This window comes from Epinephelus fuscoguttatus, linkage group LG19 (genome assembly GCF_011397635.1).
Source record: "Epinephelus fuscoguttatus linkage group LG19, E.fuscoguttatus.final_Chr_v1".
Lineage (NCBI taxonomy): Eukaryota > Metazoa > Chordata > Actinopteri > Perciformes > Serranidae > Epinephelus > Epinephelus fuscoguttatus.
The window spans coordinates 23,285,926-23,310,294 of NC_064770.1; the positions used below are offsets into that span (position 1 = coordinate 23,285,926).

Here is a 24,369-nt window from a genome sequence, read left to right on the forward strand (position 1 = left end):
GTGCTCTTTAATTCCACTGCTGTCTACTGGACTCACACACACAGACACACACAAAATCAACACCTCCACAACCTTCCCCCTCGCCAGTACATTTCCAAAGACAGACAAGCTTTTCAGTGAACGTGGCCCCGCTTGGACTCAGCCGGTAACAGTGTCCCTCTCCCCTCACATTTCATCATCGCTCCACCTCTTTAATTTCGTCTAATTCTTTCCATCCTCTCCTTCTTATCTTACAGCATTAGCTGGCTCGTCACACTCAGTTTCTGCTTTCCTCATTTATGTTTATATTTTGCCTCTTTCAACACCTCGTGCTTGTGAAGCTCGACTTTCTTTCTGCTCCTATAAACTCAACCAGCCTGAGCCGTTCTGTGGCACTGAATCTTATTTTGCTTTAGGGTCCTACTTCTACATCTTAAAGGGACAGCTCAACCCACAATTGAAAATTTGGTTTGGTGTGAGTTGCTGAGTGGTGGCGATGTCGTAGAGGTGTCTGCCTTCTCTCTAATATAATGAAACTAGATGGCATTCGGCTTGTGGTGCTCAACTTGCCAAAAATATATATTTGAAAAACTCAACAGCAATGTCTTGTTCCAGAAATAATGACCTGGTTACTCAAGATAATCCACAGACCATGCTGTGAGCAGTTTCATGTGGGAACTATTTTCTTTCTACTGAACTACACCCACCAACCATACCACCATGCAGAAGGAACTGTACTTTTATTCATGAACGAGAGACTTGTTCTGGGGTGAACTGTCCCTTCAGTTAACTTTGACCCAGATGACTTATCTACCAAAGACCTGTTGATAAATTAAGCCAGTGGTTCCCAACTAGTCCAGCCACGTGGTCCAGATTTCTCCATAGTCATTGGTTCAAGGTCCACACAGTGTAATACATTAGACTGCTGTCTCTGTCAAGTAGTCACTTAAGTGGGATTTACACTTCTGCGTCAAATTGAAGCTGTAGCTACAGTGTAGGCTCTGTGTCAACATAGAGTCCACGCTGTACCCTGCGCCATAGCCTGACGTGCACCTCCCCAGAAATGTAACTACACGTCACAGCGATGCAGACCTCCTGGGTCTGGGTGTTGTTGAAAGCTGAAAACCGTTTCCCTCAGTGGAAATTAAGCTTTTATTTACTTAATTTCACAGATAAGAAATAATGAATTGTGAAGACAATAAGGCCCCACAAGACAAAAAAGTCTCATGTGTGATTTATCCTGGCTTTATCTGAGTAGAGGAAATCTCTGCCTAGCCTAATTTATACAATGTAAAATGCCATAGGCTTGTGCTAAAAACATTAGCATGTTGTATTTGTGGGGAAAATGTGTTCAGCGCTTTGTCTGTGAATGCTGTGACTTATAGTGAAGCCAATTTGTGTACTTGTGTTTGAAATGGTCTCTATTAAGCCATGTTTAATGTGTGTTTTGAATCAACTAAACTTTACAGCACTTCACAGAAACCCCGCTGCTGACTAGTGTTTTGGAGGTGTAACTGCAGAGTGACACAGACACACCACCACACAAGTATAAATGCTTACACTCATACTCATGCTCATACTCTGCATAGAGCTGATACACAGATATAAATCCTGCTTCACTCTACAAGAGGAAACAGCACTTCAGAATATGGGCTCTATGCTAGAAATTCACTGTACTTCAGAAAAAGTGTGTTTTTTACAAAGTTGACATGTTCGTGAGTACTTGCGGTCCATTCAGAATGGACCTGCAACCCATTTTTGGAACACGACCCACCAGTTGGGAACTACTGCATAAGCATATGACAAAAAGTAACCGATGTAATTCTAAATTGTCACAATGGAAGAAGTCGGAGGAGGAGTTGGAAACGTTGAATATAATTTACATTTCAGTAAAAACTGAATAAAGAGGTCACACAAACAGAAGTAATTTTTCATCAGAGGCTCTTGCACTGCACTGTCCTCTTCTACATCTGATTTTTTCTTAAAATACGGTTTTATTATGTGCAACATTGTACACATGCATATATGAGGTTACTGATTTAGATCCCTTAGCTGCAGAAGGTTTGGGATTTCTAATCTTCCAAATGATTAGCATTTAGAGAAAACTGGACCAGACTTGGCAAATATGTGACATCAAGAAAATTTCGATTTATTTTTTTATTTATTTATTTATTTTTTAAATGAACATTTCTCCTCTACCCAAGAAGGCAATCATTAGAACTGAATTGATTAGTTGATTAATTGATCTATAGAAAAGTAATCCACAACTTTTTTTTGAAGTGGATTGATTATTTCAGTGATTTTTCAAGAAAATAATAATGAATAATGAAAACAGTGCCTAACATTCTCTGGCTCTAGCTCCTTATTTGTGAGGATCTGGTGCTTTACTTTGTCATATGTCATAGTGAACTGAATATCTTTTGAGTTTTTGACTTTTGGATGAACAAGACAACAACAGCCAGACATGTAAAGTGATAACTTTGGGCCCTTGGAAGTTGTGATAGGTATTTTTTTTTCTCCACTATTTTTTGACATTTCAGTGATAAATAAGTAAATAAATGAGTTAAATAAAAAAGTAACAATATAGAAGAATATACCAGCTAGAAAAACAGATTAATAAAGATAAATAAATAGATAAATACACAATAAATAATCAGTAATAAATACAAAATTTAAAAAAGACAAAGTTCAATTAAAATCCAGGCTAAAAAGGTAGGTCTTGAGTTCGCTTTTAAAAACATCAACACTCTCTGCGGCCCTCAGGGCTTCAGGCAGGCTGCTGCTGCTCCACAGGCATGGACCATAGTTATGAAGTGATGCCTCGCCGTGGGTTTGTGTTCTCACTCTGGGGATGATTAAAAGGCCACTACCAGAAGACCAGAGGGTTCTAGAGGGTTCATACGATTAAAGCAAATCTGATAAATAGGTAGGACTAAGACCATTAAGAGCTTTATAAACCAATAAAAGGATTTTAAAATCACTTCTGAAGCACAATTCCAAAGCATTTATTGTAGTTACTGACATAATCGAAACATTCACAGCCACAGACAGGTGAGACAGCAAGATGAAAAGAAAGTAGAGCCTATAGGATCAGGTTTTCAGATGTTGTGAGCAGGTTTCTCTGCAGCTGGACAGTATAAACTGCAGAAAGATTTAGAGGGAGGGAAGGTGGGATGTGGGGCAGGAGAGTTGGAGCGAGTACTGTAGGGAAACAAGCGCGGGGCCAAAAACTGGAGCCAGAGAACCAGGTTCCAAAAACAAAGTGGTGGTGTGTTTTCTCCGCTCAGCTCTTCTTTTCCTTCTCTATATTCTGCTGAGAGGAGAGACAATTTTAAAACAGCCTCCGCGTTAATTAGCATGTAGCAATATCTGCACTGGAAATCACAATGCCATTTGTTTTATATCTAATAAGCTACCATAGAATTAATAAAGCAGTCAGCTTTTTCTGCTGCGTGAATCAGCTTTGGACGATGTCATTTAGTTATTTGTGTGCCGTCTGTTTGTAGTTTATGACCAGCTCAGTGCTTCATCTCATGATTTTCGTCGAGTTAATTTCATGCCCCCCAACTGCTGCCTGTAAATACTCTTGGCTGAGGTTGGAGGGATGGTTTGAGGTTACCGCGAGGTCAGCTGTGTTGTGTGGGCCGTAGGGCTATTTGGAAGATGGAAAACAAGGAGGCAGAGAGAGACAGAAAAAGTCATTTGAGCAAAAGATTGAAATGTGCAGAGGAAATACGAATGCGACTTGCAGCCACATGACCCGGTGCTTTAACACATTGTCCTTGGCTGCCTCCTCGCAGCCCTGAATATGGAAACAAATTTAGAAACAAAAACGAGAGAGTGAGAGAGAAAGAGAAGCAGGGGAGTTAAAAGAATATTTACTCAGAAGTAAATTCCATGAGGAATTTTTTTGGGGGGGTTGATGATGGTGAAAAAGGTCCCTTGAAACTACAATAGGGGCTATTGAGCAGTGCAGGCAGAGTGTAAGCGTCAAAGTTGGACCCCATCCAGGGACCAGGTTTCTCTTAAAGCCAGGGGAAGAAAAGAGGGACTGTTTTATGGAAGGAAAGGAGAGAAACACACACACACACACACACACACACACACACACACACACACTGTTCTCCATGTCCTTTTCTTATTCACATACATGAATATTTGCAGATGCCTGTCTGGAGAGAAAGACAGAAACATGCATCCAGGTATTATTCTTATCTGACAACATCTTTGTATCCCTTCTGTCCTTTTACCTGGAGTCCTCACAGTATGCACACATATGCTTGCATTTAAGCTTCAGCCATTGTACTCCATCTTACTTTTTTATTTGGCAAATGAGAGGCTGACAGCAACTTAAAAACTGATGTATATTATTCAAAAATTCAAGACACATGGAGGTTTACAGTGGAGGAAGAACACAGAAGTAAAAGCTTATTGACCTCCAGGGGGTGCATTGTTTCTCCTGTTATTCCACTAGGAAGTTTGCTCTGTCTGAGCAAATTGGTATAATAGGGCCTCCATGACAGGAGTGGAGCTGTTTTATGTGTTTGTGTTGTTAGCATGGGACCTTGCACAACAGCTCCCAGCTATTGGGCCAGTACATGCGTGCATTTGTTTGTAGGTGTGGGCATGTGTGCGTGCATGCTGCATCAATCCCCTACCGGCATCCTACCTATAAAACACATGGGTGGTCAGCCTGTTTATTGTGTGGGCTTGCAAACAATGCTCACTCATTAGGCTTAGACCGATGAGTCATTCACAATGGTTAAATCCACTTACAGTCTTAACCTGAGTGTTTTCAATCATAATCTTTATTTCCATTTTGCCTCCAGCTCACTGCTGGTGAGGAAGAATTCCAAAACCTCTCGTCCATTGAAAGCACACATTTAACGGTCTTGTAAAAAAAAAAATTGGGGTGGTGGTGCACTGTTGAATGTAGCAAAGAGAATTGAATACTGTAATGGAACTTTTATGCATGTTGTTGTAAATAACATGACCTCAGAAATCATTTAAAGTGCCTGGATGATTTAATGATCTTTACCCATACTTGCGGCACGGCTCTAGGGATGACAGTGTGGGTCTATCAGTTGGGCGGTTGGTCTACTCCCTTGGTTCAGACTTAAATATTTCAAGAAGTGTCAAATGGATTGCCATGGAATTTTGTACAGGCATTCATGGTTACCAGAGGATGAATCCCACTAGCTTTAAGGCTCCCCTTACATTTCCTCCTGCACTACCATGAGCTTAATACTGTATTTTTGGATTGACATTCATGGTTGCAAGATGCTAAATCCTAATGATGTTGATGACATTTGATAATGGCTTGCCATGAAATTTTAAAACAAATTCAAGCCCCCTCAGGAAAAATTTTAATCACTTTGATAATCCCCTGAGGTTTCCTCTTGTGCATGCCAGTTTACCTAATACTTTGGTTTATGACCAAATAAGTGAAGAAATAATTACATTCCTGTCAGCCTTAGCTGTAGTTTATTGTGTTTATTGCTGATTATACTAGGGCTGTCAGAACGAACTTCGCTATTTGAAAACAATTTGAATTATTGTAAAAATAAGCATATAGGCCTGGGACGATCAGCTATCAAATGTATATTGGCGATTGGAGGGTTGCCAGGCGATTTGCTGGATATCAAGGCGATTTTGAAAAACAAAACAAAACAAAAAAAACGGCGCTCTACCATGCATTAAGAGATGTTTTTTGGGGAAATACATGACTGTCAGAGAAGCCCCGTTTACAAACAGACCTACAATCCATTTCCTCTCCTCTCTCTCTTCTCAGTGGAGGGTGCCCGGTCAGCCCTGCGCTGACAGTGACAGGGCGCATCTCTTTGATCCAAAGTGACACAGCCCGTTTGCTCATGCTTCGGGGTTGTTCAATAGAGTAATTGCAAATAAATATTGTTTTCATGTTTAACTATTGAAATGTTCACAAGGGCTTTCATAAATTCCTACAATGTTGCGGCACTGCCGCCTTTGCAGATTAAAAGTTAATGACAGCAACTTGAAGTGAGGAGGAGCAACACGTCTCCGGAGACGCTCACTTTTGCATGTGATGCAATATATTAAAATAACGTCATTATAACACAAAAAATATAAAAATGCGGTGGTAGGCCTAGGCTATAGCCTATACCAAGGAAAAATTCGAATATTATTCAAATTTTTAACATAAAAAACATTAAAAATTCGAATCTCATTTTGGGGGAAGATTGACAGCGCTAGTCTAGACCCTTTTAGGGCTGACGTCACAATGATGACACGACCCACCACCACTCGACATAATTAACGTTATATTAAGTCCACCTAATCAGAAATTAAGAGGGATTTTGGATTTCTCCTTAATGCTAACTTTTTAGCACATAAGCTAACATTAGCTTCGATAGCAAAACAGAACACACCACTTGTATCATCTAGCTAGCGCTGGCTAATGTCTGTGGAGGATTGTTTTGCCTCCAGCTAATCCCCGCCCACCAAAAAATGTCACTGTTTATTAACAGTAAAAAGGTTTATAAAAATTATACCACCTTAACAACAGCTTGTTAGCGTTAGCATTGCCATTGTGAGCATGTTAGCATGCTGAGGTTAGCATTTAGCTCAAAGCACAGCCTCTCAGTGCCGATAACATGGCTGTAGACTGTGTTATTACACTTTTCAGCCATTCAAGAGGATCATAGACTGTATGAAATAATGGATGTAGCTACTGTGATGTCATCAATTGGTTTGTGCACTGCCGTTTTTAACGCCTCGAGTTTGACATTTTGGCTATTGCCATCTTGGTTGTTTTGGAGCCAAAAGTGACCATACTTAGATGAAAGGGTGGAGCAAGGGACTGACTGAGAACCTGTGGTGACACCCTGCCACTTAGAATTGCCATTCCTTTAATTATGCAACTTTAAGTGTTAATAAACTAAACGGGTGAGTTATATAAAAATTCACCCCTGTACAGATGTTAAAAAGGGGGAAATTAGCTATAGACCAAAACTGATTTTTGTACCAGGCTATAAACATGTTTATTACTGCTGTAAAGTTGGGCATTTTAACATGGATGTCTGTCCACAAATACACAAGCCCACGTACACACACACACATACACACACACAAAACTACTAATGGGTGGGTGATTATACTGTCCAGCATAATTATACATGCACTTTGTTCCCTTCTCTTTCTCTTTCCTGGACTCCCCCACCTGTGATCTCTCCCCTCGTTCTGTTGAGTGATGGCTTTAAAAGGAAAGGAAGTCAACGACAAACATAATCCCCCTGTTGCTTGTCAATCTAATCCTCCTCTTACAAACAAAAGGTGGAAACTTCAAAAAACGACAATTCGGTTTGTTCTGTTTTTGGATATTCATTTAATGATAATATCACTTTTTCCATTTGTACAAATATGTTCACAGAATAAAAAAACAACAACAACAAATGACAACAAAGAGCTTCCCAAAATAAACAGGGAAAAATTAACAATCACATCGAAAATACTTTTGGTCATCTTCAATGTATTCTTTGTTACAGACAAATATTCCAGTTGCATTGCTTGATTGTTTGTGTGGGTTCTCGAGGAATCTTGTCAGCTGGGCACTGTTAATTGTGCACTAGGAATACTTAAAGTCGGTAACTTTACAGACATTCACAGATGTGTCTTTGGTGTGTTTTGCATACAGGTAGAGTTGTTTGGGGCCTAATGTAGTCCTAGCCATGCGGGCAGATAAAGGGGGTAACTGATAGTGACTTGATGTCTGCAGGTCTTTGCACAAGACAGAACACGTACTTGCACTTAAGTTGAAAGATCCACACACACACACACACACACACACACACACACACACACACACACACACACACACACACACACACACACACAAAAGGTTACTTTGAGTCCTTCTTTGCCCCTTATACAGAATTGGATCTCAGCTCTCTGTGTCTGCATCATAACCTTCCTGTAAATTTCCCACTTTGCAAGTCCTCTGCACAACAATATAAACACCATGAACTCTGCTTCTCTTGTGTATCTGGCCTTTCCATAGTCTGGTTAGGTGCAAGTGCTCAAAACTGGGACCCTGTTTGCCAAGGAGAAATTGTGCACAACATTTCACCGAGCAGGCTATTTTTACTCAAAGGAAACACAATACACAACCACTATTTGCTTTTGCTTGTTGTGGGCCAGACCAAGTAGTATGCTGTACGTGAATTGTGGTTGAAGGATAAAACAAAGTTTCCCTTGCAGGCGATATAAATAATAAATAATGTCTCTGAAGTTCTCTTTTGCTGTGGTATAGTCATGTGAGTGCTTACTGTAATTAAGGCAAGCTCTGAAACTCAGTACAGCACTGAAACAGAAGGGGTTCGGTCAACTGCTTCCCTCTGTACATTTTGTAATCCTGCTTGCCTTCTCCCTTTGTGATGGCAAAACAGGCTGAGGGCTTCAGAATCGAGAAGAGGGATTTAGTCTTGAGTCTGTCCAGACTCACATCTACTTAGACTGTCTGACATTCTGAGGGCAAAGCCCTTTGATTGACTTCGCTGGTACCAAACGAGTTTTAATCTTCAAAGATTTTAATCTGCTGTTTTGTCTGTTAGTCACAAGAGGTGGGGGTGGAGGGTGTGGAGGGCTGTTAACAGTCACAATGTTGCACAATGAAAAAAAATTAACATAAAGACACAGGTATAAAAAAACATACGTACAAAACAAAATAATCACAAGTGTTTTAGAGCCAAATAAAGCGATACAAGCATCAGCTATTTTCTTCGCACAACTTCATTTGGTGTCTTAAAGGTCATTCACAGCAAGCACTGATCCCTTTGGGGTAGTACTGAAGAGTTACAACATGCAGCAAAAACAATTGCTGATAGTGTTTAGTTGGGCTGTTGTGGTGGAAAAAGGTCAGCGCAACCTCATTTCAGTGCGCTCTCCTGTATGAACAGATAAAGGAGGGCCTGAGGTCACTATGTCCCTTTGCCCTAGGTTTCAGCCAAGCACAACACATCATCACTCCCAGCATCATAGCATGGGGGCTGAGAGGTTGCCAGTCCAGCCGTGTGAGGGAAGAAGTATTACTGAAGCAAGATGCAGCATGTAAATGGAGAAGAGGCACGTTTTAAAGTCCAAACAAACACTTTTGAACTTGTTTAATGTCTACTTAGACAACTGGAGGGCATCGAGTTAAATATATGTCCAGTTTCTCCTCTGCTGGTTGGCTGACTGATACTGTGTCCTCCATTTTCACAACAGCATGTGCTGCTCTCTCTGTTTCTCCAGTGGGGAAAACAGAGCTGAAGAATTAAAATCCTCCTTTAGGTCTGGGTAGTCAAAGCCAGGGGTCAAAAGTAGGAAGGCTTGTGTGAAGTCATATTGTTATTCGACGTACAGTGATCCTGTAGTAGCAACACCTCGTATTCCAGATTGCCATTCTGAACAGCAGGTTCAGGGATCATAAGTTGGGGCTGTTTTTGAGGCAGTGCCCCATTGTCCAAACCAGCCTTCACTCCATCCAGCTCTAGCTGGGAGGGCTCACAGTCCAGGTCCAGGTGGCCCTTGGCCCTCTTTCTGCGGAGATAGCATACCACTCCCACTGCTATTGCTATCAGGAGAAGCAGTAGCAAGATGCCAATTGCAGGCGCCAGCATAGTGGTCAGCCTCTGGTCGTCAAACTGTGCATCATGGCCCCTGACAGTTTCAGGAGCCGTGTGGGCCTCAGTGCAGACGCTGTCTATGCCAATGGGGGCACCTAGTGGACTGGCACACACAGAGTAGGTGGAGTTGGGCTTCAGGCCTCTGAGTCTGTACTCTGGGAAGGATGCTGGCAGGCTGAGTTGAATTGGCCTGCGGTCCGGCCCAGACAGATTGCGGTAGGTCAGGCGGATTCCACGGATGAAGGGCCGCATTTCAATGTAGCGGTGGAGGTCCAGCAGAATTGAGGTTGCGGTTGCTTCATGTGAGCTGATGTCTGGTGCGTCGACAGGGACAGTTATCATGGGGATATCAGCTTCAGGTGGTGAAGGCGGGTGATGGTTTTCACAGTACATGCCTGAGGTGCCATGTGGACAGGTGCAGTCTACCTGACCATGCTGGTCCAAATGACAAGTACCTCCATTCAGACAGGTGTGAGGGGGACAGAAATGCTGCTCCTCATCTGAATCCATGCTGCTGCTACTGGGCGATGCAGGGACAGGGGGCAGGGGAAAGTAATCATCTTTTTCTGCGGGGTTGTCACTGGCCCTGGGGACTGGGACAGCTGTAGTCGTACTTGCGAAGGTGGTAGCAGGAACAGGCAGGGTAGTAGTTGTTTTAACAGTACTAGTAGTGACTGTAGTCGTAGTAGGACAGCCAAAATCCCTGTACTCCAGTCTTTCCAACACCTTTCCACCATTTACAGGTGGAAAATGGCAGCGGGTCTCCTCTGTCCTTTCCAGGGTGATGCTCTGGGCTCTCAGCCATCTTGGGAACCACGCTAAGTTACAGAGACAGTTGAAAGGGTTCTCTGCTACTGTGAGCTTTCTGAGGTGGGGTAAGAGTTGGGAGAACTCCTCAGGGAGGCCCTGCAAACTGAGGCTGCTAATGTCCAACTCTTGCAGCTCTCCAAGGTTCTGCAAGTCCTGAACCTTAAGAGGACCCATCGGGTTCCCAGCCAGGCTGAGATGAATCAGCCCATGTGTCTCCTGCAGCGCAGCAGGGAAGGTCTCGAGTTGGTTTCCTGAGATATCCAGTTCGTGGAGATTCTTTAGACTACCTATGAGCTCCTTATCCAGGGTGGTGAGCCCCACACCACCCAATTTGAGTGACTCCAGGTTTGGGGTCTGGAGGTCTGATGGACCCAAGGTGGGTAGGACATTAAAGCGAAGGTCCAGCAGCAGCAGTTGGGGCATTGAGAGAGCAGGCAGGGATGTCAGTTGGTTGCCCTGGAGTTTGAGCTCCAGCAGGTGATCCAAGCCATTAAAGGCCGCAGGGTGGATAGTCTCAATAAGATTACTATACAAATAAAGGCGCTCAAGCAGTGCCATACCCTGAAAGCATTCCTCTGAAATGTGGGTAATCTGATTAGATGACAAGTCCAGATTTCTCAAAGAGGTCAAAGGTTCAAACACCCTATCAGCAAGTTCAGTCAGTTTGTTCTGACTGAGGTCCAGCATCTCCAGGTTCTCCAGACCATCAAAGTCCTCAGCTGTCAAGCCCTCAATGCCGTTGGCAAAGAGGTAGAGACTTTTTGTAGCTGGGGGCACTCCCTGTGGGATGGTAGAGGACCGTCTCAGAAAACATAAGATGGATTCTGGAGTGGAACAGGTGCAGTCGTCTGGGCACGCGCCGGACAAGGTGCCATCAGGAAGGATGAGGAAGAGCAGAAAGGGCATCAGCGGAGTGAGAAAGACCTTCATGGTGCAGACTTTTTCCCTCTCCATGCTCAGCCTAAAACAAGGAAACAAACAAAGTGTTAATAACCTGCATGATTATCCAAAGAAACAGACAATAGATGCTAACAAAACACGATACAACATCAGCACACATAATATTTCTGGCTTCTGTCACATGTGCGGACCTTGTTTGAGTTTAGCTGTTGCACTAAGAAATGTGAGACAGATGCAGCATGATGTTAAATTTCTTTCACAAAGCATATTTTCTCCCTGCATTGTCTAGTTTCCAAACAAGCCTGTGTCAGCTGTTGATTCACTGTGTGGTTCTTTAATGTCTTTCAAAGAGTGAGATTACTATCAAAGGTTTAACTTTGCATAGCCAGTGATCAAAGGCAGTCTTTTGTCACAAAGTCCCTCAAACAATAGGGCTGTAGTTGTGACCTCAGGCTTCAGAGGGACCTTTCTGCTATTCTCGAGAAAAGTTAACACAGTGGCGTCCTGCCACGCTCTTCTGGCAAAAGGAGTGCCACATTCTTCCTGCAATGATCTGTGTAATAGATAGTATTGTAGGATGCCAAAACCATTGTTTCCCTCTTTAATGATCCAGATGACTATGTGTGCATGTGTGTGTGCACGAACACATGGCACAGTCATGCATGCATATATGATAATGTGTGCATTAGTGTTTATAAATAAAAGGGTTTATATTCGTGAGCTGCCCACCCACCGCTATTTACTGTAGTGCACGCACTGTGGTTGTCGTGGGGTCACAGTTAACCGTTCCCCCTATGTTTATGACAGACTTCATAGCCTATGAAACACAGACACACAGCGGCAATGAACAAATCCAACTTGTTTTGTTTCTGAGATGATGTATCAAAGTGAAAAAACACAGTGGCTCTGAATGTTTTTCTGTCTTTCCGGAGCCACTGATACAGTGAAAAGCTTCACTCGATGATTCGTCATAAACACTGCTCTGGTTTCTCCAGTTTCATATAACCATACCGTGTCAACTTTGTTGGGCTGTGCATCTACCATGCTGCACGTGGCCACGCATCTGTGGCTGATTTACTTTGTGGCGTTCTAAACTTGGAGAGGAGCTTCACTGATAGCCCGGAGCTGCTTCCCTGACCATAGACGTAATATAAATAACACACGCTTTCTATGTTGTCATTACAGAGACTGACGGCCAGTATTGCTTGCCAGACAAGTGTCTCTAATACTGGATGAAATACACAGAGACTGAAAAGAGTACTCTAGATCATCAGGACAATATGTTACTGTGACTTAAGCCCATTTCACCTGTGTCCAAGCCTTATAAAACAAATACCCCGGTAGAGCGTCAACAGTGTTTGAAAGGGCTGAAAAGGAGGGAAGAAATGATGGAGAGGAGAGAGGAATGAGGGGAGATAAGTCAGAAACTAGCTGCTGACACGAGTCTGTGTAGAAGTTTATCATCCTCTGCTATCGAGTGAGACGGCCTTGGGGGGGAAGAGGCAACATCTTTATCTGTTAACCATTGCTCTTCTTTAGATAGCTTTGTGTTTTATCTTTTTTTTAAACTCTTTAGGGAGTCAATAGAAAGCACTTCTTTGCCTGTAATCTTTAACCAGAGGCACGCTGTTCTTAAATGCACTCAATATTCCCCATTTGTCCTGCAGTTACTTAAGTTAATATTAGAAATGTCAACGGTTAATTGTTAATTGGTTAACCGCTGGGAATATTTTTGACGCATGTCTTTACGCAGGTCATAAGGTTAAATTTTTTACTTTTCAGTTCACTTCACTGAGCGATGTTTGAGTCTGGTGGGGGCTAACGTTAGCACTATCAATTAAGAGGTTGTGAAATTGTTTTGTAATCTTTATCTGCTCAAGACATTTACACCACAAAACATTATTTTCACCTTCTCTAAATGGATAGCGCGTTGAAATGCTGCGCTAAAGCTCCCCGAGTCAGTGGATTTCCCTATTAAAAAGAAAAGCCCCTTGTACTTCATGTCATTTTGCTGTTTTTCCTAAAAATTAGCAAAACTGACATCCCTTGTTAATATCATGATTATTGATCATAGGCAAGGGAAATGAGTTATATATCTCCAAACCTTGCTTCCTGGATAACACACCCACAAGCACTGTATGTTGGTCTACTTGAATGCTTGAGGGAGCTTACTTTCAGGCCTTAAATGGCACAGTTGTTGATGTCTTCACTGCACAAATACCTGCACGAGAAGCCAAGTATGTGTGACTTACAGTTTTACACAGAAGGAGCACACAGACTGAGAACATTCTGTTCTCACACTGCTTACCTAGGGTTGTGGCTCATTACATCAGAAATGTCAAAGAAATTGCTTTGGACATTTTATTTTCTTAATTTCCTTTCCTGTCCTGGAACTATGTTCTTTTCTTCTGAAATTACAGCATTATTATATTTGTCTAATAGATATACAAACACTAAACCAGGCTGCAGAAGCACTTTCTCAAGATCTCTTCTTGCTTATGCCAGAATATGAGTGTGTTGTAGTCAGCGATCGTACATTTTGGGAAATAAATGCACATGTTTTTTTGATCTCCTTCTGTCTGATTGTCTTTATGAGCTAATCGTATTTTTCTAATTAGTTTAAGAAATGCTGTACTTTTGTTTCATTCACTTTAATTGGTGTCAATGCCACAGTTTAACTCAATCCTAGTGTATGTTACAGTAGCTTCAGAGCTGCTGCCAACTTAAATAATTTTTCCTTTTTAAAATTCGTTTACTGCTCTTTCCTTTCACTCTCTCTTTTTAATGAAACATTTTCTTTCCAAAAAAAATCACTGCCTCGAATGTCAGAACTTGGAGAAGAGATCAAGGGCTTTGGGGGGGCGGGAAGGGGGTGCTTTAGAGAGAAGGAGGAAGGGTATCATCTCATCACGCCACAGCTATGGCATTTATTTTCCTTCTCTTTCAGCATACTTTTCTTTCCGCTCCTCCTTGAAATTTCAACCTCCTTGGAAAGATTCCTTGATGTCTTATTTTTCCCTCTCCAGTGTATAGACTAAAAGCAATCATGGCATTCGCCTGAACCCCACTGCCAACGCGTTACTCTTATTATTCGGATAGCTCTTTCAGCCAGGGCAGAAAAGTTATTCAGTGCAGCCAGACACCAATAACATGACCCTGCTCAAACCTCAAGGCTTGATTGAACAAAGCAGTTAACTAGTTTTCAGAGTCAGCACCTGCTAACAGCACAGAAAAACTACCTAAACTTTGGCAGCCATGCAGAAAAGCTGGACACAAGCTTAGTGTTGCGGTTGTTCATGGAAAATCTTGTCCAGAAGGTAACGATAACATCTGATGGCAACAGCTTGCTGTCGGCTACAGCTGAATGGGCAGCAGAGGTGAAGGGTTGCAGTTATCCCATAATATACACACAGCACTCGGGGGAATTTACTTTAACAGGTGAATAATTACATGTGCAGAGCTGTAAAGGATTTCTGGGTCGTGCCTCAGTGGCTGGGAGGAAGGGTGGCCATAAATAAAAATGGTCAGAGAGAAAAAGGCAGAAATGAGGAGTTCAGAAATGATGATGAGGAAAGAAAGTGTGGCTGCCGTGCTGCGAGTGTGTACTGAACGAGGGAAAACAAAAGGATTTGGGAGGATAAACAGGAGATGAAGGAGTCAGGAAGAACCGAGCAACAGCTGGAGCGTATGCAGATGGTCTCGAGTTTTCTTATCATCACTGTGTGTGGGGTACTGCATCTCAGTTTAAGAGCAAAAACACTGCATGCACTTTACTGTTTGTCTGAGAGAAGTATCATGTGTGTCTCATTCCTTCCGGAGAAAGAGAAACTCGACTTTGGTACATTATACCAGAGCCAGAGATGGTGCCAGAACATACAACAACATCAAGGAGGCCATGAGAGGAGATAAAACTGAGAATATTTTTCTTAGAAACTCAACGTGGTGATTCTAGCATAGCTCCCCGGGGCAGTATGTTTATTTGAGTGTGCCTCATTCCAAACTGGGCCAGGCACATCTGATAACCCAGTGGAGGAGAAACTGTGGTGGATCTGGATGGGGAGGGGTTCAGTCAGAGAATACTGTCAGATCACAGATAAACCATAGCTCGCTGGGTTAGATTCTCCTGTTTTCCTTTTTTCCTGGATATGAGTGATTTGTGCAGGTCTTATCAGTGGGTAAGAAGAGGCACAATAGTGGCGTCACTATACTATGGATCCACAGTACGCCGCCGCGCTGAGTGATTCCTAGCTGTGTGGCTTTAACTGAAGTGTTTTGAAGAGAGTGCAGGTGGATGGCCCAGAGAGAGAGATAGTAGAAAGACAGGCTTGTCATCCTGCGCAAAGGAGGAATGCCCCCCCCCCCCCCCCCTTTCCTTCTTGCTTTCCTCCTTCTCTCTTGAGTTGTAATTTCCTTTTCTCTCCCCTGCGCGCTTGTTGAGACATTCCTGAGACAGGCAGCAGCTGAGGTTGAAAAAGTGAGGTTGTCTGTCTCACTGGCTTGGCATTTAGAGAGTAACAGGGAGTCTTTCTGGGTTTCTAAACAGACAACGGATCGGGTGAATGATGGTGCTGCTTATATGACTGGAAGTTTAAGCATCTTTGTGACCAGATCTGTTTTATAACCACTGTTCTTGCATCTGTGTTTTCTTTATACATGAGTCTAGGTTTGTGGGTTGTATTAGAATAAAACGTGTTGGCTGATGAGTATGTGGAATCAGTCGTGGGGAAGAAACAGTGCATGGGAACGTCTTAACACAACACTAAGTGAAATCCACGGTTAGCCCCCCTTGAAAAGAAAAATTAAAGAGGCAATAAAAAGGGGCAAAAGGAAGAAAAGCATTTCCCCCTCTCCCTCGGCTCACTTCTTATCCCACTTTTTCCTCTCTTTTCAAGATGAGTAGGAAAAGAAAACTAAAGCAGGGGAACAGCAGAGACAAAAGCAGGTTTCTGTCAGCAGGGGCACCCGGGTGGAGAGGTGGATAAGGCCTGGCTTGGGGAGGGTGAAGTGGGTTTCAGCAATTAAATCCCGGCAGGCCAAGCGTCAAGAGCCCTTATCTTCAGAGCTGAAGGCCAACACTGAGGGGCAATGAAGGGTACAAGAGGGGGAGGAAAATTGCGGTGTGTGTACGAGTGTGGGGGAGCTGCAGGTCACTGTGCACTTGCATAATTCAGCAGGCTGGGCTACAGACTACAGGGGGGCACCACGCCAAGTCACAGTAAGAAGATAAGACTGCACACTACAGAGTGCATACTCCCATTATAGAGGCCCCTTCTCTCCTGGGACTTAATCTATTGAAGGAACAATACTTATGGTATGTGCATTAGAGTATGATCTACAGTGTTGTAAGTTTGGGTGCTCAGCTCACTGTGGTGAATTACTTAAATATACTATAGCAACTCCCTGTGTAGATTTACTACAGTAGCACTGAGGCACCCAGAGAAAAGCTGGTGATGAAGGCTGATGTGAGCCCTCTGATCCCCCCTTTCCCCCCATGTCTCCTCTCTATTTTCACTCTGACCCTATAAGACGACAAAGGACAGCTCCTTCAAACACACACACACCCATACTCCCATCCGTTCATACTGTCAGCAACGTCCATGCCACAGCTGGACTCAGTTATCCACAATGCAGTGGGATTATCTATCAACATGACAAAGGGGTCAAGAGAGAATTGAGATGGGGAAACAAGAGTTGTCTAACATATCCAAGGATGAAAAGGTTTACTTTTAAGCTGGAGTGGGACTTTTCCATGTAAATGAATGTCCTTAGATTCAAGCCCTTGCCAAACAAGTTCACGCAATGCTGATTAAGCCTGTTGCCGCCAGGGTAAGCTCTCTGTATTTCGCAGTATCCTGGAGTTGTGGGGTCTGGTGCACTGGAAACGATGTGCTTTATGTCAACCAGCCAGAGCTAAAGGCGGCAGGAGAGTCCCAAGATGCACTCAAAGAAAAGTTTTCTGATTCAGAGGAAGGATTAAAGTCAAAAAATGATTTGGAGATAGCACTCCTGGGGGCGGATGAGTTGCAGTGAGCATACCTGCAGGTGTATGTCACAAGCATGCGGCGTCAGTGTTTGTGTAATAATGTTCAGTGCAAGAAGAGGGAGACAAAAGGTCCGCACTTCAGCTTAAAGATGTAGCGCAGGGGAGCAAGGGCATGTTTGTGCAGAAACATGTAACACAACTACGAGTTTGAATATGTCAGCTATGTTAATGTACGTCTGTTGGTACGCATGTAATTCTGTGAAGTGTTTGTTTAAGGTACAGTATGTGCTGATGCATCTTGGTCGTAGTGCTTTGTTGGTGTTGTACTTGTTAAACAAACCATGTAGGATCAGCAAACAGAATATGTATGGACGGGATAGAAAGGCGTGTTTGGAGACGGAAACGTGTCAGCATCATCCTTGTGCAAGGGTTAGTAATTTTGCATCTGTCTATTTTAGATCTCAGATATATCCAAGATGCTCAAAGTTGTGAAAGACAAACAACAGATTAGGTGTCTGAAGGCTCAGCTGCGTAATTTATGTAACGCCCGTAGCAGCCTTTCTAAAATAGAGAGACAATATATATTCCGAAATATGCTCTACTAACTGTACTCTTGCATCAAGGTCAGAATACAAACAGACAGAGGGGATGAGCGCATGTGGAATGAAAGGATGATAGTTTCATGTCTGTCACTGGCAATTCTCGTCTTGAAGCCACAGTATCATCGCTATGCTTTGTAGTGGCAGGAACGGGAATTAAAAGCTGTAGTAGTCTTACAGTGTGCTACACAAACAAAGCTTTCCAAATGATTTCAGCTTGACCACGAGAAAAGACCCCGTAATAGCCACATCCATTCTGTATCAGCTCTGCCAGAGCTGATTGATGTCACAGAATTGTTGCTTTAATTAACACCAACAGCAACTTAACCAACAGGCGGGCTCCTGTAGGGCTGCCTCCCTCGTTACAGACTTTAGTTTCCCTCCTCTCGTTCTACGCTTTTAGATCCATTCATTCTCTAAATGAGTCGCAAAACAGCTTATTATTGGTGTGAAAGGCGGTTCTTTTCATCTGAGGATTTATGCCTTCGACCAGGCCCTGCTTATAAGGACAGTGTAAAGCCTTACCATTAGAGCCTGCAGCTGGAGGACATGAAAGAGCACATAATATACAGTCCAGGGGTGAATGGGAGGGCAGTGAAATACGAAAACTCTCAAAAACGGTGGATACGGGGCAACTGTGTGCTCACTTTTCTCATCCAAGTCAGTTTTGCATTTCCGTTTGTGCTAAAGAACTGCATTTGATTGAAAGATATTAACACAAGCGCATAAAAAAGAAACCTGAAAGTCAAACAGTCCTCAGCCTGTGAGCCAATGAAGCAGAAAGCGACTCCTTGAGGTTAGAGGTCATGCTCGGATTAATGTTTCCACCGCTGCTCAGTATTCTGTGTCCTCTGTTGTAGCTGTGGCCCAGACAACACAGATAACAGGCCTTGTTTGACACGGGCACACACCCAGCTCTGGTTACACACACGTCGTACACCTGAAGCTCGCTGGTCCCTCGTCTCCACAACAGGTGCTTTCTCTGCTCCTCCAGGGCAACATGAAACCCAAAACCTCCGGAGTGTGTCTGAGTAAATGATGCGACCTGCGCCAGGGCTCCAGCCTTAGCGGGCTGCACGCTCGTGCTTCGGAGCAGAGCAGGCGAGAGGGGAACGGAAGCAGGCCGGGCAGCCAAACTCGACCAGAACTGGGACTCTGCAACAGCGAGCCTGCAGTCTAGCTCTGCCTCCCCTGAGCTTTCGAGCAAAGAGGTCAGGCAGTACGAGTTCCAAAAGGAAATGTGGACCATTTCCTTTTGTTTCATTGCTGAAGGATATGAAGGATGGTGCTGTAGATGCTAGATTTGATCTTGTTTTTATAAAGGCACACACGAGGGAAGACACAGGATGCACTGGTTGACTCTCTTCTTCCATCTCCCAGTTTACACACAGTGTCCTCTTGTTTTGCCCAGTGTGCGATGTCTCAACGCTGACACGTCTTTTATCACCACACCCCACCCTGTGACCTCTCTGAACAGATAGCGATTGAGGTCACAGTCACATCGCATCTGTCTGAGATCTTTGCCACAGGACTCTCACATTACACAGACACAAAGGATTTCAGTGCAGCACTGACAACATGGCTTTCATCTGTTTTTTAATTTCTCTGGGGTGTTACCACGCACAACTTTAGCCACTCTCGTGCCTCCGTCATGCCGCTCAGCCTGTAGGTAACCTCAACACTTTGACCCTCTCAACTCTGCTGAGTCTATCTTTGACCTGGCTCAAATCAGTCGCAGCCGAGTGGCACAGAAACACAAACAAACACCTCTCTGCCTTACTTACTCTGCCTTATCTCTGAATGCAGCATTTTTCTCTCAGAGACCTCAGCAAACACACCACAGCGGTAGTCACAGTCTGATGAGTCCAAAAGGACTACATCGCCAGGAAACAGTAAATATGACATCCTACTGTCACAAAGCTGGACTCTCTCCAGGTCTTGGCTTGTGCCTTCACATCCTGTGCACTGCTGTTCACGCCTCCCCCCAGAATCAAAACTTCATTGTACTGTCTGGCTCATTGACCCCGGGGGCAGTGTTGTCCAGAGCTTTGTCCTTCTGATGGGGGCACCCAAAGCGAGGGATGTCTCAGAAAGACTCCTTTTGACAGTCTTGGAAACACCTGAGAGAACCGGGCTTGGAACGAGGACAAGGCAATGTTTGTGCTGTGTGTGTGCTTGTGGTAAGAGGTGTCTGGATGGACCAGTTTTATCAGTCAGCCACAAGCCCGGAGTGATGCGCACACTCCAACTCTCTGCCACTGACATTCATTCCACCTCCAACATGCTAGTTTGTCACCTGGCCACCTGATCTTTATCTAACTGATGATTCTGACACTCATACAGCTAAACATACAGAATATTTATTTCTCAGAGCTTTTATATCAGTGATGAGTACACTTAACAGAAGGTGGGAGTCTTTATCTCTTTGTTACGACATCTTTGGAAAACATGCTGAAACTATCATTCCTATTGTCTTTGTATAAAAGCTCAAGGGGATGGACCACACTGGATGTTGACGCTGGTTTCACCTTTGTCTTTTGTTACAACAGTACCGTGTAAAAGTTCAAATTGAAGCTCAACTAAATCAAAGGGTGTGTATGAGTCAGGCGGCAGGCAGGCACATTGACTGACTGTCAGACCGGCTGACTGGCAAGCTGAATATCCTTGTTAGACAAACAGTGTCACACGCACATGCTGAGAAAACACTCGCGCATTATCCGTCTCCTCTTCTGTCTGTGCGTCTGGATCGTCTTTCTACTTAACTCTTTGAACACACTGTAGTTACTCATCTTCTTTTGGCTTTCAGAGGGTTTAAAAGGTCTCGACTCAATCGACAGACTGATTACTGTCAAAGCCCTGTCCTTAGACGTGAACACAAACACCCTGTGCAGCAGTGTGTTGGACATGTGCCACTCTTTGTTTGACACATTGCACAAATATTTCTAAAATCCCCCGCCTCACCTTGTCACCCCCATCCTCCCCTTGCTGCTCTGCTCATCTCTTTCCTTTCTGTCAGGTTTGTTCATGTAGCTAGCTAGAGTATGACTGGAATCTGATGAACAGCCCTGCAGGGCCTCGTGGCAACTATGTAACTGTCAAAGTGTTCATGAGGACTCTGTGAGAGCTCGAAGCTAAAGTAATAGATGGTAAACAGAAACTCAAGGCAGCTGTGCTCGTGCTAAAAGGTAAACACCGGCTTATTTACCTTGTTAAAATGCAGTTCAGCGTAGATACTTGTGGAACTTGAGAGGACAAATACAAACGCACAGCTCGTCTGCACAGGGCAGCTTTTCAATCGGACTATGTGCAGGTATTTGAAGGTCAGGATGTAAAACTCATTCAGCTACATCTCAAGAAAGACTGAAAAAAACAAGTTGGCATTTGTATCTTACAGAGCTCCTCCTCTTTGTGTGAGATTAAGTTGACATTTAAGGCAATAAAAATGTAAATGCTGATTGCCGTGTCATGTAGTGGAAGGACGCCAGTGATTTACTGACAGATTGATTGAGAAGTGAGTGATTTATTGGTTGTTGTTCACAATTTTGAATGACAACTCATCAAATAGTGATGCCTGGTCAGGGGCCCTTAGCGTCAGACGCCACCATACAGAGGCACCCTTAGCAGTGGCATGAGACACACCAGGCAGCTTTTTATGCTATAGGCAACTACTGTAGTATAAAGAGCAAGAAGTTCTGCATAGGACAGGCGTGAGGGGTGGTGTATCGGTCAAACAAACTCAAGACTTTCACTCTGGTGACTGCTGTTTGTGTCCGCATGAAACCAAAAGACAATCAAGTTATTTTAATATCAGCATAGTGTCCTAGTATACGTAGCATGCTATGGCTAGTAACAACCTCACATATCTTAAGCCAAACATGTTGCTTTTGCTAAACTGAACCACATGCTTTTGTTGCCAAAACCCAAGAAGTAAACCTAAGAACATTTTTTTTTACCTATGTTCTTAGTTTATTTTGAAAAGACTATGTATATGAAGAGCAGAAACTGTATTTTGAAGGGACACAATCCACGTAACAAGCTAAAAATACACAGCATCCAAAAATATATTTCGTTGTATGGTGCCACATACCAAGTGTCAGTATTTGATGAGTTGGAAATTATGTGTTGCTATCCCATGTTGTCATGGCTTGAGTCACACTGACGTTAAGTAAACAATGTTGTATACCTACAGTAAACCCGGCACAAGTGCTCACTTGTTCCTTTACCACAACCTTCTTTAAAAAGCAGACATTGTGCAGTGCTACCTGTTTTTCAGGCCCCCAACCTCACACACCCCCCTCCTTGCCTTAGAGTTACCGTTTGTGATTTTTCTTGTCAGGCTGGCCTGCGGGCCTTTTCCTCCTAATGAAAAAAAATAAAAATACCTCAGACATGTGGCACACATACAAGATAAATGTGAAAACGTGAAATGGAGATCACTGCTGCTGATTAGGATGTCACAAAGGAATTTATTGTGAAACTGCTGCCTGTGTTGGGGCTTTGCCAGCGTTGGGGAAGCTGGCAAACCAGCAGTCAGGCAGCACAGCTCCCCCGCCCCCAACGCTGACATGCCTCTCCTCCATGGCCTCGAGTGCCCTGCCTTTACCTCCTGAAGACCGTTGACTTGTTTATTTTATGATTTCTTCCACAGCACAATCTTTTTTTGTGGTTCTCAAAGTGGCTTCTCAGACGCACATCTGATTTAATTAATTGTGTCTTAATTGTGTCATCCACTTGTTCTCTTCCACTGCTGGGGAACAGTTGTTTCCTTTATTCTCTCTATTAGACTGAATTAAATTATCATTTTCAGTCAGCCTGACACTGAATGCCTCTCGTGATGTTTTCATAAAATTTCACAGATAAGTGACAGGATGCTGTGAGCCAGCATCAATCTTTTAATCCCTAGTTTGATTATCACATTCGCCCGCATACTCCACTTATTAAACAGGTGAGGCCAACCATCCTAGCGAGTGTAAAGACATCTGTCAGCAGGAGTCTATTAAGACATCAATATTGACCCTCAGCTCCACAATTTGCCTGCAGCAGGTGTGCACCAGAAGATTCCTCATAGGAAGTACAAACAAGGTGAGAGAGACGAAAGGGGAGGAAGGTAGTGACAGAAGTGGAGGAGTAAAAAAGTGAGCCCTCTGTAACCTCCTTCTCCCCCTTTAGGCTGTCACTACACACAACGGCCTGTTTAAATCTAATGAACGCAACAATCCAGGAAACTGCAAAGAGCAATTCATCCTGTATTTCATAGAAAACCAACAAAATCAATACAATATGAACTTCTTATTTCCACATTTCAGCAGCATGATCTGCTTATGATGTATCATCTGAGACTGTTCTATTAAAAACATACACAATCATACCGAGAAATACACAAACACAAACTCCACTCCAGGCCTATTGTGTCCATTTATTCCACATGGTGCTCCCTCTTTAAATCAGAAAGGACTGTATCACTGCTTTAACAAGTTTTCGCTCTTAAACAACAGATTATGTATAATTTACATGTTTAATGTAAACTATTTTGCCATTGGAGACAGCCAATAAAGCTGTTGTAACTTTTATGAAAGTAACTTTTTGTTATATTATTATATATATATATTATATTATTATTATTCACACAGTAGTTCATGCAACAGATAATCTGTGGGAAAAAAAACTACATTCCTCTGTCCCCTCAAATTGCATCTTACTGCACGTAAACGAAAGCAACCAATCAGAGCTAAGGACTCTCTAACACAGCAAACTGTCAAACTAGGCAGCACTGATCAAATATGAATCAATATTTTGTTGCGGCATTGCCTGTTTCTCACCTCAAATGTTGGCAGAAACATATTTTAGTGTACTGTTTAGCTGTAAAAGGAGAAACTGGTCTAGCCATTGGACTGTGCTTGGTACTTTGGCTGACTATTTCTAACAGACTTTCTCATTTTACAGCTAAACAGTACACTAAAATGTTTTTCTGACAACATTTAAGGTGAGAAATAGGCAACGCAGTAACAAACACTGTTCATATTTGATCAGTGCGGCCTAGTAATCAACTGGATTTCATGAGCAGTGATTGACGTGATTAACCGCTGCCATGGTATGTTTCTTGTAAATACCAAGAGAGGCAGTAGGAAAAGGAGGGATATGACAGTTTCAGCAAATATGACTTCCTAAAAGTTACCAACTACAGCTTTACACAACAGATTATTTATAAAAGAACATTTTTGCCGACTTTACGATTCATGTTTTCTTTAACCATTTAAGAAGTACTTACACAGTTAAACAAAATTACTGGAATTTCTCAATTGTGGGATCAATAAAGCTGTATCTTATCTTATCTTATCTTATCTTAAAATCAATCCAGACCTGATGGTTACAGCTCGAGCGAGTTTCATAAGTCTGTTAAGAGGTTTCCATGTCGTATGGAAATCAGTGGAAACCCATGGATGCCAGGAATGGTAGA

At 43.1% G+C, this 24,369-nt stretch overlaps 2 protein-coding genes across 2 annotated transcripts in view; one reads left to right on the plus strand and one right to left on the minus strand.

Annotated features, from left to right (window-relative positions):
- coro7 (coronin 7) overlaps nt 1–24,369 on the plus strand; it is a 156,270-nt gene that overhangs the window by 76,711 nt on the left and 55,190 nt on the right. The gene's annotated exons all lie outside the window — the stretch shown is intronic.
- The window catches only part of vasnb (vasorin b), a 28,036-nt gene continuing 11,446 nt past the window's right edge, over nt 7,780–24,369 (minus strand). The window contains exon 3 of the mRNA XM_049560580.1: nt 7,780–11,391. Coding sequence (XP_049416537.1) covers nt 9,309–11,384 — 2,076 coding nt within the window. The 5' untranslated portion in view covers nt 11,385–11,391 and the 3' untranslated portion in view covers nt 7,780–9,308. The remainder of the gene's footprint in view (nt 11,392–24,369) is intronic.